Consider the following 19651-nt stretch of genomic DNA (forward strand, 5'->3'; position numbering starts at 1 on the left):
ATGAAGAACTTTCTCATGAAGAACTTAAGAAAAAGGTAAATAAGCCAAACGTTTTCATAGAAAAATTGTATTTACAACTCTCATTCAAAAGCAGTTTTTAAAAGAAAACACAACATAACATTGAAGTTGAAAAATTTATGCTCAACCAAAGCTGCCAGGTCTAATAAGTTATTAACAGAACACTGGATCAAAAGTAAGGCAATAACCAAGATATGTCATTAAAGATTTCTCCACTCCCACAACTAGTAGACAAAACTAATCTACCTAGTGGCAAGTTATATTTCATTCAGGTTTATCTTGTTTGAAATCCTTAAGGACTGAAGTTAATAAAGATGTAATCTTCATTCTTCATTGAGACTCTTAGAACACTTGAAGGAAAATAGTTTCCAAAGCACAAAGAGGTAAAGAGGTATAATCTTTCAAAAAGATATTCAGTGTTCAAAATTCAAGAATGCAGTATCAATACACACTGGGTATTAGTGAATATATGCAATACAGTGATAGCAAATTTATTTATTTAGTACTTTTTCCATTCCATATCATCAGGAGGATTGATTTCAACTTTCCTTTTACCTACATCTGACCAGTTGGTACTCAAAACTGTACCGCCAGACTCCATCTGCAATTGAAAAAAAAAAAAAAAGAATAAATTAATTCTTAGTCCATATAGATCCATATAATCAAAATGGGAATATCTCGCTCAAAATGTTCCAAGCATACAACCCTAAATACAGGCTACTTAAAATGATTTTTACTTAATCATAGACTTTTCAAAGAAGCTTATACGTTATAAGAAACTGAAAAGTAAAATACTTTTATCAGGTACTCAGATAAAGCAATATTAAACACCATGTACCCCTCTGCTAATCATATACTTATATGAGTATATATGGGAAAAAAACTACCTCAAATAAGAAAATTGTCTATAGAGGATGATAATGCTGTAATCTCCTGGATACAGTATAGCCTAAGCAAAATAAACTACTTTTAATATCAGTTACATAGAATTTTAAGGACCCATGTATAATGTTCTACTTGTGCCAAACACAAAAGTTTTCTCTTACATGAGCCTTAAAAATCAAGGTACAGGGGCTGGGAGTTTGGCCTAGTGGTAGAGTGCTTGCCTAGCATGCACGAAGACCCAGGTTCGATTCCTTGGTACCACATACATAGAAAAAAGCCGGAAGTGGTGCTAAGGTTCAAGTGGTAGAGTGCTAGCCTTGAGAAAGTCCAAGGACAGTGCTCAGGCCCTGAGCCCAAGCCCAGGACTGGCAAAAAAAAAAAAAAAAAAATCAAGGTACATAGACCTTGGTATCTTCATTTCATGAAATGATTTTAAGAAGACTGCTGAAAATTAAAAATGCTGAGGCAACACAATTCAGTATTCTTAAAACTTTAAATTTACCTATACCATACATATACAACATCCATAACAGAAAACCTTAAGGCGCAAGTAACGTTACACTGTCACAAAAATTACTCTTGTATACATTAATACTAAACACATAAAGTACATTTTATTTCATGCTTTTTATCTTGAACAGTGCACATGCTTGATTAATTCCGCCAAACACAAGCTGCCTGCCTTTCAACAAATATAAATTCTCTTTGTCAAACTGAACACATTACATGCCCTTTTTTGGCTTGAGATGATTACCAAACTTTTGCCTTTTGCTTTCAGGGAAATATATTTTCACAAAAATATGGTTAGAGAAATTATCCCATGATTTAAACACATCTGATAAAATTGCAAAACTGGCTGAAAGCTTCTCTTAATCAACCGAGCTGCTTAATGCACATAGGGGAGTTTTAAATTTTAGTTCTAAAATTTTTATTATGTTTTTACTGTACTCAAGTTAAAATCCATGCAATATATTCAAGATTAAGGTGGGATTGTTGTAAATCAGTGTCTCTAAGAAGCTAATCATGTGCAACATTAACCATGTTTTGGTGAACAATAAACTGCACTTGAATTCAAGACCTCAGATATAAAGATGCATTCCCCCAAAAGCACTTTAAATCTGCATTATTTACTTTAAATATTTTTTAAACTTATCCCAGGGATCTGAAAACGTTAACAAATCCTTTAATAAAGTATTATATGCCATAAACAAGTATAGTAAAAGTGATTTTTAAAAATTTTCATCATAGTTTTCCTTACAATTTATTTTCTGTCTATATGCTTTCTATTTGAATACCTACATGTGGAGTAATACAGTACTTTAAGGGTGTATTAAAATATACATGTCATGCTTTGCTGCTTTGTATTTTTACTAGTTCTTCCAGTATTAAAATATTTAGGCCACTTCTGGTTTTCTGGTAGTCAACTGGACACTGGAGTCTCACAGACTTTTTTTTGTTGATCATGGAGCTTAATCTCTAGACCTGGGAGCTGTCCCTGTGTTTGCTTCAGCTCAAAGCTAGTGATCTACCACTTTGTGCCACTTCCTCAGACATTCTTGCCAGGGCAGCTTCGAACCACAATCCTCACATCTCATCTCCTGAGTAGCTAGGATTACAGGCATAAGCAGGCACTTGGCACTCGAATGTACTTCATATTGTTATTAGTAAGTAGTTATACAAAAGGCTTACACAATTCCTAAGTGATTTATGCAATGCTTCTTGATCATTATCACCACTTCCTTCATTCTCCATTTCCCACCCTCCTATCCCTACCTTCAAGTTACATGATTCATTTTTTTATGTCCCTTGAATGCAATGACTGCATTTGCTTACCCTTCCTCCCTCCATTCTGTGTTTTTTGTCCTGTGTCAAAACCATTATGTTTATGACTCTGAATGCTCTGCTATTATCCTCATCAATGATATCTTTTAAGATACACAAAATATTTTGATTGTTTTGATGGTACTGGGCTTTGAACTCAGGGTATCACCCATACTAGGCAGTGATTTACTTTATGAGCCATGTCTACCACAACCCTGAACTGCATATATAAGAAAATTAGGGCCAGGAGGCTGGGAGCATAGCCTCATAGTAGAGTGCTTGCCTAGCATGCATGAAGCCCAGGGTTTGATTCCTTGATACCACATACTCAGAAAAGGCCAGAAGTGGTGGTATGGCCTAAGTGGTAGGGTGCAAGCTTTCAGCAAAAAGTGTCCAAGGACAGTGCCTGGGGCCCAAGTTCAAGTTCCAGGACTGGAAAAAAAAAGAAAAAAGAAAGAAAGAAAAGAAAATGAGGGCAATGAGGGCCAGGAGTTTGGCTTTATGGTAAAGAGCACAGACTAATGGTAGAGTGCTTGCCTAGCATGCATGAAGCCCTGGGTACAATTCCTCGTTTCCATGTACACAGAAAAGCCTGGAAGTGATGCTGTGGCTCAAGTGATAGAGCTCTATCCTTGAGAAAGCCCAAGAACACTGCTCAGGCCCTGAGTTCAAGCCCCAGGACTGGCCAAAAAAAAAAAAAAAGGAAAAGAAAAAATGAAAATGTCCAATTGCCTAGTGATATTCACTGTAATATCCATAATCCATTTTATGATGCATTACCATACTGTCTACAGTGATACTGCTGTGAACAAATTTATGTGACCAGAAATAAATATGACGTAAGCCAGACTCAAAGGAACATCGGCTCAATGGTTTCCCTCATTTGTCATAATCAGTAGAAACCTTGGGCTCTCCTAGCAGTGATTTAGAATAGAACAAAACCTAGATACTTAAGACCATATAGAATGATGCTAAATGAAAGGACCTCAGGATATAGAAAGAAAAGCCATGTAATGATTGTTGTCCTTAATGGTATCTCTCATATCTTTTGTTCTCCCTTGGTTAACTCATATTGTTATAGTATCTCACCTGGTTATCTGATATAGTGTATATACGTATATAGGGATAGGGAAGGGAGGAAAACAAGATGAGGGGTGGGGGTGGGAGGAGGGAAATGGGGACCAACATATGAGAAAGGGTATCAATGAATGTGAATTAATGTACCTTCTATCTGGTAAATATAATGTAACCCTTCTATTAATTACAATAAAAAATATATGAAAAAAATATAAAATATGCGTAGAAAGAAAAATGAATCACAGAAAAGTAAAACAAGCTATATATGCTAGGGTACCAGCAGAAGTGGGGAGAGTGAATAAAGAGAAAATAAAGTTGAAGTGCTTTATACCCATGCATGAAAATAAAATGAAACCTGCTGAAATTATTTTAAAAAGAGAAAGAAGGATAAGAGAGAAAGATGGAATGGACAAGTTTGATAGGGATGCATATCATGCATATATAAAAATACCACAAATGCTTCCTTTTCTACACCTAATATTTGCTAAAAAAAAAAAATCGTAAAAGTGAGGCTAAAACCTGAGGATGGTGGTTGGAAACTGGCGAGGGCAGGAAAGTCTGTTCAGACTCTCATCTCCAATTAACCACTAGAAAGCAGAAGTGGTGTTGATCATCAAAGTATCAGGATGCTATCCTTGAGAAAAAAAGTTCAGAAAAGCACCAACCCTGATTTCAAGCCCCATGACTGACTGACTAAACAAAAAAATATGAACAGTGGAATCTCTTAAGTACTGTGATAAATTATTTTTATTATTATTATTATCTTTTTTTTGTAAGTCCTGGGACTTGACTCAGGGCCTGGACTTCTTTTTCTCAAGGATAGCACTCTACCACTTGAGCCACAATGCTTCTTGGCTTTTTCTGTTTATGTGGTACTGAAAAATCAAACCCAAGGTTTTATGCATAAGCTAGGCAAGCTACTCTGCCACTAAGCTACATTCTTAGCCTTCTTTGGTGTTTCTTAAACTTCTAACCTGTAAACTCATGAACAAATGAGTTAGAGTAAGTCATTTACTTCTCATCTCTACTGCATATTTTCAAATTAAACAATTAAGTTTAGAGTAAGAAGGAAGTTTTAGACAAAACCTATTCAAAAAAAGGTTGAAACATAGTCTATGCAGTATAATCCCAAGTTACCTATTTCCTTAAAGTATCTAGATTTACTCCTATATTTGAAAAACTATATATTCTTACAAATGATTTGTTCATGGCACGTTTCACTTCATCAGAACCATCTGAATAGATTTGCTGAAATAATTTGTTTAAAGCTGCATCACCCTCCAACTTCTCATTCTTTTCTTCTTCTTTGATTTCACCAACCAATTTATCCCAATTTCTTGTATAATGAGATGATGATGGATATAGGTTCTTTACATCTACAAAATAAAAAAAGGCAGAAGTGATTAATCAACATGATTTGATTATGTCAAGAATATATAAGCCAGAGGCAGCAGGGTATAAAATTAACCCTCAAAAATCAACCGCTTTTCCGCATGCCAACACGAGAGGAGCAAGGCAGCAATCAGCAAAGCAACTCCTTTTGTAATAGCCTCAAAGAAAATTAAGTACTTAGGAATTAACTAAGAATGTAAAGGACCTTTATGATGAAAACTTTTAAAAACCTGAAAAAGGAAATTGAAGTAGAACTGAAGAAATGGAAAAACCTCCCATGCTCCTGGATTGGAAGTAACATAGTGAAAATAGTAATCTTGCCAAGGGTAATCTACAAATTCAATGCAATACCCATCAATATCCCAATGTCATTCTTTAAGGAAACAGAAGCAATCCAAAATTTCATATGGAATAATAAAAGACCCCATATAGCAAAAATAATTCTTAGCAGAAAGAAAAGAGCAGGAGGAACTTCAATATCAAATTTTAGACTCTATTACAAAGCTATAGTAACCAAAACAGCTTGGTACTGGCACACGAACAGGCCTGAGAACCAAAGGAATAGAACTGAAGACCCCGAAATCAACCCACAGACTTAGGAGCACATAATCTTTGATAAGGGAGCCAAAAACAGAATGGAAGAAAGACAGCCTCTTCAACAAGTGGAACTTGCAGAACTGGTTAAGCACCTGCAGAAAACTAAAGTTGGATCTTTCTACATCATTCTGCACCAGGATTCATTCCAAATGGATCAAAGACCTCAAAGTAAAAGCACATACCCTGAAAATTTTACAAGAAGGAATAGGAGATACACTAGGCTTGGCACAGGTTGAAACTTTCTTAATAAAGACCCAGAAACACAAAAATTAAACTTTGGACAAATGGGACTGCATTAAACAGCAGGGCTTGTGTATGTATGGCAAAGAACACAGCTAGCAAGTTAAATAGAAAGCTGACAGGGTGGGAAAAGATCTTCACTAGCCATTCAACAGACAAAATATACCTACAGCTCAAAAAATTGAATCTTTTCAAAATAAATCCTCAAAGAAACAACCATCCCATAAAAGGTGGGCTAAAGGCTTAAAGAGAGCGCCGGGAGTTTGGCCTAGTGATAGAGTGCTTGCCTAGCATGCATGAAGACCCAGGTTCGATTCCTCAGTACCACATACATAGAAAAAAAGGCAGAAGTGGTACTGAGATTCAAGTGGTAGAGCTCTAGCCTTGAGAAAGTCCAAGGACAGTGCTCAGGCCCTGGGTTCAAGCCCAGGACTGACAAAAAAAAGAGAGGGGGGGGCAACGGGGAGGGAGAGATGAGAGATCTCTAAAGAGGAAATAAAAATGACCTACAGACACATGAAGAAATGCTTGACATCTCTGGCCATAAAATAAATGCAAATCAGAACAACTTTGAGATTCCACCTCACTCCTTTAGAATGGTCATGATCAACAAATCTAATACCAGATGATGGCAGAGATGCAGCTAGAAGGGAATGCTACTGCAGGTGGGAGTGCAAACTTGTTCAACCTCTCTGGAAAGCAGTATGGTGATTCCTCAAAAGACTAAACATAGAGGTCTCCTATGACCCAGCAATTCCACGGCTTGCCATTTACCCAAATGCCCAGAAACAAGGCCATACTAAAGCTACTAGCACAGCCATGTTCATTGCAGTATTATTTACCATTGCTATCATATGGAACTAACACTAACCCAGATGTCCCTCAATAGATGATTGGATCAACAAGATGTGGTATTTATACACAATGGAATTCTAGGCTGCCATCAGAAAGAATGGCACTGCCCCATTTGTAAGAAAATGGAAAGACTTGGGAAAAAATTATATTAAGTGAAGTAAGCCAGACCCAAAGGAACATAGGCTCAATGGTTTCCCTCATTTGTAATAATTAATATACACTGAAAACTCTCCTAGCAGAGGATTACAATAGTGCAAAACGTAGATACTTAAGGCCATATAGGGTAAGGCTAAATGAAAGGATCTCCAAGATATGGAAACAAGAGGTTTATATTGTGTGATTGTTGTTCTTAATGTACTATGTTATTTCTCTTCTCTTTTGTTGTCCTTTGGTTAATCTCATATTGTTACTGTATCTGACTTTGTTACCTAGCATATTGTATATACATTTATTTGTTTATCTAAAATAGGAAAGGGAGGGGGGAAACAAGTTGATTGTGAAGGATGGAGGGAGGGAAATGGGGACAAAAACATGAGAAGGGGTATCAATGTGTGAGAAGTAATGCACCTACTTCCTGATGATTATAATTGTAACCCCTCTATAAATTACAAAAAAAAAAAAAAAAGAGAGAGAATATATAAGCCAGGTGTGGTAGCCTCACATCTGTAAATCCTACCTGCTCAGGAGGCTGATATCTGAGGATCACAGTTCAAAGCCACTGTGGGCACTGAAGTCGATGAGATTCATCTCCAATTGAACCACCAGAAAACCATAAGTGGCACTGTGGCTCAAAGGGTTGGCTCTTGAGCTGAAGAGCTCAGGGACAGTGCCCAGGCCTGAAGTTCAAGTCCCATGACTGACAAGAAAAAAAGTTATATATACACATACATATACATGGGCCAGGAATATCGCCCTGGGTTCATTTCCTTGGTACCACTTACATAGAAAAAGCCAGAAGTGGTTCTGTGGCTCAAGTGGTAGAGCACTAGTCTTGAGAAAGCCCCAAGGACAGTGCTCAGATGCTGAGTTCAAATCCCAGAATTGGGAGAGAGAGGGTAGTAAAGTTTCTATTAAAGAAACATATAGGGGGGTGGGGGGGAGGGTAATGGGTACCAAGACATGTGAAAGGGTATCAATGTATGTGAATTAATGCACCTTCTATCTGGCAAATATCATGTAACCCTTTTATTAATTACAATAAAAAATTAAAAAGAAATAAAGAAACATATACAAACATTGTGATTGTGGAGTACAGAACATCTTATCAAGGTCACTGAATTACAAGTTTATGCAAAGTATTATACAAATACACACACCAATAACTAAATTTATATTTCTCAATGTCATCATACCTTCTGATGGTGAAAGAAATACACTGTTCTCATAAACTTACATGTTGAATTGAAACCCCTCTGTATACCTAAAGACAATAAACATATAATATACATAATGAAACAAATAACTAGATTTACAATTCTACAAGTTGAATCAGCAACTAGGATTCATAATCTAGGATTTTCTTTGAACAAAAAAAAAAAAAAAACCAGGGGCTGGGAATTTGGCCTACTGGTAGAGTGCTTGCCTAACATGCACAAAGACCCAGGTTCAATTCCTCAGTACCACATATATATATTTAAAAACAAGATTCTTTGTCAGTAATAGGCAACTAGATGGAGTTCATACTTAAAGAGTAAGTAACAAGAAATGATATAAGCAATTTTAATTTAAAAAAAAATGTCTTGTCAAAAATTCTTGGTAGGGCTAGGGCCTGGCCCATGTGCCAAGTGCCTGCTTAGTAAGACATAGCCGAAAGCCATTTCCTCTAAAATCAGGAACAAGATAAGGATGGATACAATACTGGAATTCTCAGCTAGACGAATAAGGCAAGAGAAAGACATAAAAGGGATACGAGGGAGCTGGGAGTTTGGCCTAGTGGTAAGAGTGCTTGCCTAGCATGCTTGAAGACCTGGGTTCGATTCCTCAGTACCGCATATACATAGAAAAAGCCAGAAATGGTGCTGTGGCTCAAGTGGTAGAGCTCTAGCCTTGACAGCACTCAGGCCCTGGGTTCAAGGCCCAGGACTGACAAAAAAGGGGGTGGGGTTTGAATAAGGAAAAAAGTCAAACTATCCCTATTTGAAGACCATAAGACTCTCAAAGTCAGCCCAGGCACTTAAGTCTGTGAGGCTCTTATCTTCAATTAACCACCAGAAAATCGAAGTGGCACTGTGGCTCATGGGTAGGGCAGGAGAGCTGAAGAGCTCAGGGACAGCACTCAGGCCCAGTTCACGCCCCACAAGCACCACCACCACCAACAAAAACCCTAGGAATACACTCAACTAAGGAAGTAAAAGACCTCTAAAACGAAAACTAGAACTTCTGAAGAAAGCAACTGAAGACACCAGGAAGTATCATGCCCATTGATGAGCAGAATAGAATGAAAATGGCTATAGACTGGACACTGGTGGCTCACATCTGTAATTCTAATTATTCAGGAGACAGAGATCTCAAGATGGAGGTTCAAAGGCAGCCTCGGCAGTTAAGTATGTGAGACTCTTATCTCCAGTTAAGAACCCAAAAAGCTAGAAGCTGGGCTGGGCTGTGTCTTATATGGTAGAGTACTAGCTTTCACCCAAAAAAGCTCAGGGACAGTACCGAGGCCAGCACAAAAGAAGAAAATGAGGGCCGGGAGTTTGGCTTAGTAGTAGAGTACTTGCATGCACAAAGCCCAGGTTTGATTCCTAGGTAACACATACATAGAAAAAGCCAAAAGCGATGCTGTGGTTCAAGTGGCAGAGTGCTAGCCTTGAGCAAAAAGTATCCAAGGACAGTGCTCAGGCTCTGAGTTCAGTCCCCAGGACTGGCAAGAAAAAAAAGAAAAAGAAAAGGTTGCCATACTGCCAAAGGTGATCTACAAATCAGTGTTAATAGTCCTAAAATGCCCAACGTCATTCATCAATAAGTTAAAGAAAACAATCCAAAAGTTCTTATCAAACCACACAAAGGTCCCAAGGAACCAAAGCAAATCTAGGCAAAACAATTCTAGAGGTATCCCAAGTCCAGACCCCAAACTTTACAATAGAGCTATAATATCATCACCAGCTTAGTACTGGCACAACAAATAGTCCCAAAGATTAATGGAATAGACTTGAAGACCCCAAAATAAACCCACATAATTATGGCTATCTGAAATTGGACAAGGAAGCCCCAAATGTTGGAATACAGACAGCCTCTTCAACAAATGCTAGCGAGAAAACTGCACATCCATATGTTAATGACAAACTGGATCCCTGGTTTGTCACCTAGCACTAATACCAACTTAATGAGCAAAGGAGCTAAATAGAAACATCTCAGAAGAAATAAAGACCAATAAACACATGAGGCAATGTTCAACATTCTTAACAATGAAAGAAATGCAAATCAAAATATCATTGAGATGATTACACCCTAGTAAGATTAGCTATCATCAAGAATATGATTAAACAAACAGATGGTAGGAATATGAGTAAAAAGGAACTCTACTACATCTTTGATGGGAATGTAAAGTAGTACAACCACTTTAGAAGGTGGTTTGGAAATATACTGGGAATAAAAGGGGAGGCAACAAGAAGAAGGGGGCATAGGAATGGAGGAAGAAAGGGTGAACAAATGCAATCATATTCAAAATACATTGTTTAAAAATTAAACCATGTGCTGGGGATTGGTAGCTCACACCTGTAATCCTAGTTACTCAGGAGGCTGAGATCTGGGAACTGCAGTTCAAAGCCAGCACAGGCAAGATAGTCTGTGAGACTCCACTTAACTGCAAGAAAACCAGAAGTGGTGCTGTGGCTCAATGGGTAGAACAACAGGTTTCTGAGCTGAAGAGCTCAGGGACAGTGCCTAGGCCCAGAGTTAAAGTTCCATGACAGACACACACAAACACACAAAACTGAATGACCTAATTTAGGAAAGGGATGGGAGGGGGAAATGAGAAAGAACAGTAGAAGGGGACAATGAATAAGATGTATTGTACTTATAAATTTGAAACCCCTTTAATTTCTACTTATTACTACTTAATTGAAAATTTTAATTGTATGAATTAATTTTAAAAAATACTAGCAAGTGAGCATCTTTAAAAATATAACCCTAAAGAAAAAAGGGTGTTTTGCTGGGTGCAGTGGCTCATGCCTGTAATCCTAGCTACTTAGGAGGCTGAGATCTGAGGATCATGGTTCAAAGCCAAACCGGGGCACTAAGTCCATGAGACTCCTATCTTCAATTAACAATTAGAAAACCAGAAGTGAGGCTGTGACTCAGGGGTAGGGCAGTAGCCTTGAGCTGAAGAGCTCAGGGACAGTGCCAGGCCCAGAGTTCAAGCCCCACAACCAATAAAAAAAAAGGGTGCTTTTGTTAAAAATTCCTAGTCAGGCTGTGTCCATGCATGACTCAAGTGGCAGAGTACCCGCTTAGCAAGAGCAAGGCCCTGAGTTCAAACCCCAATACTGTCAAAACAAAAATAACAAAACAGGCTAGTGTGGTTCACACCTGTAATCTTAGCTACTCAGGAGGCTGAGATCTGAGGATACGAGTTTCACAGCCAGCCCAGCATCAAAGTCCCTATACCAGGCCCTGAGTTCAAGCCCCACAAAGGGGGAGAGGAGGATAAAAACAAACAAAATAAACACACCTAAATGACCTAGTAGAATAGCTGTTTACTGTCCAATGAAAACATAAAACAGCCACACAGAACATATGTAATAGTATATTACTAAAAAGAGCTAAGGGGAAATGCATTTAATATTTGCTATATTTTATTTAATCTAGAATAGTTTATCTCAGCATATGAACTCAGGAAAATATTAAACAAAATCCAACATGACTCTAGACAGTTTTTCAAAGTTAAGTACACTGTTTTGAAAATGCCATCTACAGGACTGGGCACAGTGGCTCATGCCTGTAATCCTAGCTACTCAGGAGCCTGAGATCTGAGGATCATGATTCAAAGTCAGATAGCACTGTGGCTCAAGGAATAGGGTAGCAGCCTTGAGCTGAAGAGCTCAGGGACAGTGAGTGCCCAGGCCCACACATAGTTCAAGTCCCACGACTGACAAAAAAAATGCTATCTACCTTCCTTGCACTAATTTTTTTCTTTGTATATTTTCATTAGCCAAAACAAAAACAAAAGGAAAATACATGCCATGGGAAGTTAAGAGCTTGGGAAACATGAATTTAATTCTAGTGCTGACTCTCAGAAAGGATGGGCATAGAGGTTTTTAATCTCCATTTTACAGATAAGAGAGCTGGCCCAGAAAGGTTAAGTGACTTGCCCTTATCTACAGTCTACAGCTTGCAGTACACAGGGATCTGACAAGCATATTAATTCCTTACAAAAATATAACAGGAGGAAGAACATCTTGAATATCTAAGGTATTGAGTTGAGGAAAAAACCTTGTTAACTAACACTAAAAAAAAAAAACCTTGGTATTTAATCTCAGAAAAGCCTTAACACCTGGAGACAGGAGATGAACTACTAAGAACTAAGTAATGTAACATCCTTACACATTCACATATTATCAATAACTGCAAAGATACTCCTGTCAGCAGAGACCATGTCCATTGTTAGAAAATGCAACAACAACCAGTATCACACATAGAGTTAATAGAAGAACCAGACCCAGACTCTGAAGTCCTCCATTTTAATTCTACACAACGATATCTGCCAGATGATTTTTCAGAAAGGCGCTTAACCTATCTTGGCAAACTGTGAAATCCAAGAAACAACCCAGGGCTTCCTAGTATATAAACTGTTAGAAATGAGACACAATTTATAGACTCAGACATTGTGTTTGCTCGTGTAAACTTCTATTTTTACAATTTGTGTCTAAAATTTCTTCCAAAGAATGTGTCCACGTGCACATACACAGACCTACTAAATAACTCATCTAGAGTTTGCCACAAGCAATCTGTTATAGAAGGAAGCAGTTAAAATCTCAAAGTATGGATTGGAGTATGGCCTAGCGGAAGACTGTTTACCTAATATGCACAAAGCTGGAAGTGGTGCTGTGGCTCAAGTGGTTGAGCGTTAGCCTCGAGCAAGCTAAAGAACAGTGCCCAGGCCCTGAGTTCAGGGCCCAGGATGGGGGGGAAAAGAATCTGAAAGTAACTGAGACACAATGTTAGCTTGAGTTATCAAATCAAAAAGGTCTTTTTATTAATGAGGCTATTACAGTCTATTAATGAGGCTGTTATAGTTAAAAGCAATCTTAGGTTACAGTTCTAAAGTGTCCTTCAGATTAGTTATTCCATTAGAAAACTGCTTATCTGCTGACTGAATATGTGAAAACTGACCTCAACACGGCAGTATTTGTCCCTTAAAGAGTTATAAAAATAAATCCTAGTTTTCCATTTGCTCAACAGATACCCCCTCCCCTTTCAGTATTCATTATCTGTTTTTGCTCATCTCTAAATTAGTAACAGTAAAGTTTTACTCTTTGAAACTCAAATATTATAATAAATTAAGAATTGAATATCAAGCGGTGGCTCATGCCTGTAATCCTTGCTACTCAGGAGGCTGAGATCTGAGGATGGAGGTTCAAAGCCAGCCCGGGTACTCAAGTCCATGAGACTCCTATCTCCAGTTAACCACTAGAATGTGGCTCAAGGGGTATGGCAGTAGCCTTGAGCTGAAGCGCTCATGGACAGCATCCTGGCCCAGAGTTCAAGCCCCATGAACAACAACAACAAAAAGAACTGATACTATCAGTAGAACAAACAGGAACAAAGAGAAGGATATATATATCAGTTTAGTAAACTAACTTAAATCAAAATACAATACTAAAGCCACACACACACACACACGAATTCCTACTAACATCATACATTTACACAGTAAACAATCCCACTCCTCTGCTGCCATTCATTTGTATTCTTAGGTTAGAGAACTGAAACATTTATGAAAGACTACTTTATATTTCTTACATAACTTTATTACAATTAATCTATCTTTTCTTGGCAACATAAATAATGAAGTAGAAAGAATGTTCATTACTATTTAATTTCAAATATACAACACAATATGAATTTAAACTCATCAAAACAAACCTGATATAAACTGTTTTGGTGTAGGCACATCTCCTTGCCCCTCTAGCTTTTCCCATCTCACAGCCTCTGGCTTTTTCATTTTAATTTCAATCTGAAGGAAACACAAAATAAAATCTATTATTCACTGTAAAACACATAAATCAGTAAAAATGCAATTTTCTTGTGTCATCAAGAATTAATAATGTCTTTGACAGTTTGCTTGAATTATGCAAGGTTAAATTTGAGGAATTATGAAATATTTATTTTGTTTCTACTCTTAGAATTCACCCTTCAAAAACTAATACATACACTACATAAACTATAATTAAGAATTTTGCCCTGGTGCTGGGACTCACACCTATAATACTAGCTGAGATTTGAGAACTCAGTTAGAATGGCCAGGATCAGGAAAATGAATAATAACAGATGCTGCAGGGGATGTGGCCAGGAGGGATCACTACTACACTGTTGGTGGGAGTGCAAACTCGTTCAACCACTATGGAAAGCAGTATGGCAGTCCCTCAAAAGGCTAAACATAGAACTCCCCTATGACCCAGCAATTCCACTACTTGGCATTTACCCAACCATCCAGAAATTAGGGCATACTAAATCCACTAGCACAACAATGTTCACTGCAGCATTATTCACCATAGCAAAGATATGGAACCAACCTAGATGTTCCTCAGTTGATGAGTGGATCAACAAGATGTGGTATTTGTACACAATGGAATTCTATGCTGCTGTCAGAAAAAACGACATCAACCCATTTGTTAGGAAATGGAAAGACTTAGAAAAAAAATCATATTAAGTGAAGTAAGCCAGACTCAAAGGAACTCATTAGGTTCAATGGTTTTCCTCATTTGTCATAATCAGTAAAAACCTTGGGCTTGCCTAGCAGAGATTTGCAATAGAGCAAAACCTTGATACATTAAGGCCATCTAGTATGAAGCTAATTGAAAGGACATCTAGGATATTGAAACAAAAGCCATATAATGAATGATTGTTGTCCTTAATGTACTATGTTATCTCTCATCTCTTTTGCTGTCCCTTGGTTATATCATATTGTTACAGTATCTCACTTTGTTATCTGATATATTGGATATATTTGCATTTGGTTATTTGAAATTGGATAGGGAAGGGGGGAAAACAAGATGAGGGGTGGGGGTGGGGGAGGGTAATGGGGACCAAGACATGTGAAAGGGTATCAATGTACGTGAATTAATGTACCTTCTATCTGGCAAATATCATGTAACCCTTTTATTAATTACAATAAAAATACATAAAAAATTTATTAACTTGGATATTCTAATTTTTTACCCTCCGTTTCTTTTTGTTCTTTGTCAGCCATGATGCTTAAACTCAGGGCAGGGGCACTGTCCCTGAGCTCTTTTGCTCAAGGCTAGTGCTTTACCACTCAGAATCACATTGACACTTCCTGTTCTCTTTTGTCACTAGAAAAATTTCCAGACATCCAAAAATCCCAATGGAGTATCTATAAGTTAATAAGAATTGTTGGCCAAGCATGGTGGCTCATACCTGTAATCTGCTATGCAGCAGACTTAGGAAAGCAGAAAGTTTAACACTAACTTAGGCTACGTTTACAAGACCTACCTCAAAAACAAAAATATAACAAAAGGCTGGGGAACCTGGAGTTTGGCCTAGCGGTAGAGTGCTTGCCTAGTATGCACAAAGACCCAGGTTCGATTCCTTGGTACTACATACATAGAAAAGTCATGAGTGGTGCTGTAGCTGAAGTGGTCTTGTGGAAAAAGACCAAGGACAGTGCGCAAGCCCTGAGATCATGTCCCAGCACTGGCAGAAAAAAAAAAAAAAAAAAAAGATGGGGCCCTGGCTCAAGAGTAAAAAGTATGATTAACAATGCCCTGAGTTTAATCCCTGTAGCACAAAACAACAAAACCCTCCCTACTACTAAGATTATCCATTTTGAACATATTATGTACTGCCATCATTTCTGTCGGGTCTCTTCTGCATAACAATGTATTAATTTTTCTCCAATGAAAGGAATTTCAGATTTAAAAGAGAAGCCAGGGGCCGGGAGTTTGGCCTAGTGGTAGAATGCTTGCCTAGCATGCACGAAGACCTGGGCTCAATTCCTCGGTATCCCACATACATAGCAAAAAGCCGGAAGTGGTGCTGAGGCTCAAGTGGTAGAGTGCTAGGCTTGAGAAAGTCCAAGGACAGTGCTCAAGCCCTGAGCTCAAGCGCAGGACTGGCAAGAAAAAAAAAAAAAGAAAATGCCTTGAAAAAAAAAAAAAGAAGCCATTGCTATTTCTAATCCAACATGTAATCATGGTGCCTCCTTCTTAAGAAGTTTTAAGATTCTACTAGATGTAATCAACTCGTAGCAAAGGGATCTTTTCCAAGTCAGTTTACCAGCAATTTTTCTCCCCAATCTATGCCACAGGGCTTATACTCAGAACCTGAGTGCTGTCCCTGAGCTTTTTTTTTCCTCAAGGCTAGTGCTTTGAGCCACTTCCACTTTTCTATTGGTTAAATGGAGATTTAAGAGATTCACAAAGACATTCCTGCCTAGGCTGGCTTCAAACCTAGACTTTCATATCTCAGTCTTCTGGGTAGACAAGATTTCAGATGTAAGCCACTAGCACTCAGCTTACTGCCAGATTTTTTTTAGAATAACTGCTTTATGATTTTCAAAATGTAGCCTTCCAATATAGAGCCTTATTAGAGCCTTATTAGTGTATCAGATCCCTTTGTACTACACTAGGATAGTAGCTCAGAATTTTACCAATAGCAAAAAACTAAAAGATAACTACAATAAAATTATTTTAAATAGAGAAGAAAAAAAGAATATAAGCCAAGATCTATAATTGAAGCTATAGGTAACACCTACTCAGATACATGCAATACCTCAGTGCTATAACATCACTGTATCAAAAGGCTAAAAAAACCGAAAATATTCAAAGCCACATTTACATATTCAGACATTGAGACAAACAACAGTAATGTACCAATACTCCTACTTCCTACTCCATTACACCATCTCTGGAATTTTCTACATATTCTTATGAGTACTAAGAAAACTACATCTCATTTAAAAGAAACATATAAATAATGGCCATACATGGATATGCAACATCTATTCAACCCTGAAGATAGGGAGAAATGAAATTCTCAAAAAGAAACAGCACAGCTGGGCACCACTGGCTCATCATATCTGTAATCCTAGCTTTTCAGGAGGCTGTGACCTGAGGATCGCAGCTCAAAACCAGCCCAGGTGGAAAAGTCCCCCCCAGATTCTTATCTCCAATTAACCAACAGAAAACTGGAAGTGGAGCTGTAGCTCAAACTGATATGGTGTTAACCTTGAGCAGAAGAGCTCAAGGACTACTCCCAGGCCCTGAGTTCAAGCCCTACCACCACCAAAAGCAAAACCAGACAGAGCTAAATGCTGGTGGATAACATCTATAATTCTAGCTACTCAGGGGACTGAAATCTGAGGATCCAGTTTCAAAGCCCACCCAGGCAGACAAAATCTTTAAGACTCTTATCTCCAATTAACCAAACAAAAGCTGGGAGTAGAGATGTGACTCAAGTGGTAGAGTGCCAGCGCAAAAACCAAGAGAAAGGGAGACAATGAAACCAAGCCCAAGTACCTGTACTCACACAAAAAGCAAAGACAAAGCTTACTCTAAACCATTAATTTCACAATTCATGCAAAGATCCAAGATATGTGAATACACGGAATACTTTCAATTCATTTAATACATAGAAAAGCAAATTATCTGATTATATCCTTACTACCATTACTTAATAAAAGCCTCAGTAACCTGGATTTTGTTTTCAGTATTTTGTAACACCATCTCCCTCTGCTGTATGAAAAAGGGAATGACTCAAAGATTTTATTTCTCTCATGACAAATTATTTTATATATTTTCTGTATCTTATATAGCGTAAAAGTTATAGTCCAGGGATGGGAGCATGGCCTAGTGCTGAAGTGCCTGCCTAGTATGCACCAAGCCCTAGGTTTGATTCCTTAGTACCACATACACAGAAAAAGCCGGAAGTACGTGAACAGGACAAATTCTGGCTAAGATTTAATCCCTTTTCTCACTTTCTGCTGACACGTATCTTGTTTCATTTTCCTCATAACTTACTAGTTTTATGATTAGCAAATAGATGTTTAAGAGACAAGTCTAGTCAGATGCTGGTGGCTCACACCTATAATTCTAGCTACTCAGAAGACAGAGGTCTGAAGGTATCAGTTCAAAGCCAACCCAGTAGCAACATCTGGGAGACTTACTTCCAATTAAACACCAAAAAACTGGGGCTGTTACCCAAGTGGTAGAGCACTACCTTGAACAAAACAGCTCAGAGACCTGAGCCTGAATTCAAGCCTCAGAATTGGTAACCCCCCTCCACTTGCCCCCCCCACTCTAATTAGATGCAAGAAAAAGATTTCTTTACTTAGTATTTCCTATTTGGTGTAACTGTTCTTTCCATATGGCCAGCTATTCTTCATGACATTGATAGTCTCTGATCCCAATTCCTTAACAGAAAATGTCCAATGTGCATGGCTCAAGTGGTAGAGTGCAAGCCCAGCAAAAGAGGAGCTATTTCAAATCCCCATGTTATCCCCTCGTCAAAAAAAAGACACATGAGCGGCAGCCATCAACGTCTCTCAGATCCTACTTGTTTCATCTGCACTGCTCCTCATTCCTGCAGTCATAACCCATCATCATGGTGAAGCTTGCAAAGGCTGGTATAAACCAAGGTTACCCCAAGAAAATGGCACCTCCCCCAAAGGAGGTAGAAGAAGATAGTGAAGTTGAAGAGATGTCCCAGAAGATGAAGAAGAGGCAAGCAGTGGAGAAGATGTTGTCATCCTGCAAATGAAACACAAGGCTACAACTCCAGCAAAAAAGGTTGCTATCCAAACAAGGAAGGCTGCAGTTGCCACACCAGCCAAGAAAGTAGCTGTTACTCCAGGCAAAAAGGCAGCTATCCAAAGGTTGCTACCCAAACAACAACAACAACAAAACACCAGCCAGCCACAGGCAGCGTTTCAATTCTGTATTTTCCCTCTAATTTACCTTGCCACTTAACATCACTTGGAATTTAAACTGCCTATTTTCTGAAAAACAAATTTAAACATATAGTAATTCAAACTGTAATTCACTCACATTCTTTCATAATGAAGTAACTCAAAATTCAGCATAAGTAAAAAAGCTTTGTCTTTATAAGATTTTAATTACTGTTGTTTAGGGTTTTTTGCCAGTCTTGGAGCTTGAACTCAGGGCTTTCTGAGCTTTTGTATTCAAAGCTATGCTCTATCACTTGAGCCACAGCCTCCACTTGGAGATGAGAGTCTCACATATTATCTTGTCCATACTGGTTTTGAACAATACTCAGATCTCAGTCTCCTGAGTAGCTAGGATTACAAGTATGAGCCACTAGCACCCAGCAGTTGTTTGAATTTTTAACTTCATTATGCACAATTTAAAACTATGTGTATTGGGGCCAGGAGTTTAGCCTAGCATGCACAAAGACCCGGGTTCGATTCCTCGGTACCACATACATAGCAAAAAGCCAAAAATGGTGCTGTGGCTCAACTAGTAGAGCTCTTCTTGCCTTGAGAAAGCCCAAGGATAGTGCCCAGGCCCTGAGTTCAAGGCCCAGGACTGGCAAAAAAAAAAAAAAAAAATTAAAAAACTATGTGTATTAA

General features: G+C 38.2%; 1 protein-coding gene across 1 annotated transcript in view; it reads right to left on the minus strand.

The window, feature by feature from the left end:
- Window positions 1–474: 474 nt before the first annotated feature.
- Window positions 475–19651, minus strand: part of Sugt1 (SGT1 assembly cochaperone of MIS12 kinetochore complex) — a 40269-nt gene continuing 21092 nt past the window's right edge. Inside the window, exons 11-13 of the mRNA XM_090342071.1 lie at window positions 13969–14059; window positions 4996–5177; window positions 475–619 (exon numbers count right to left, since the gene is read on the minus strand). Coding sequence (XP_090198197.1) covers window positions 518–619; window positions 4996–5177; window positions 13969–14059 — 375 coding nt within the window. The 3' untranslated portion in view covers window positions 475–517. The remainder of the gene's footprint in view (window positions 620–4995; window positions 5178–13968; window positions 14060–19651) is intronic.

Source organism: Megascapheus bottae, chromosome 11 (genome assembly GCF_031878675.1).
Source record: "Megascapheus bottae isolate mThoBot1 chromosome 11, mThoBot2.hap1, whole genome shotgun sequence".
In the NCBI taxonomy this organism is placed as follows: domain Eukaryota; kingdom Metazoa; phylum Chordata; class Mammalia; order Rodentia; family Geomyidae; genus Megascapheus; species Megascapheus bottae.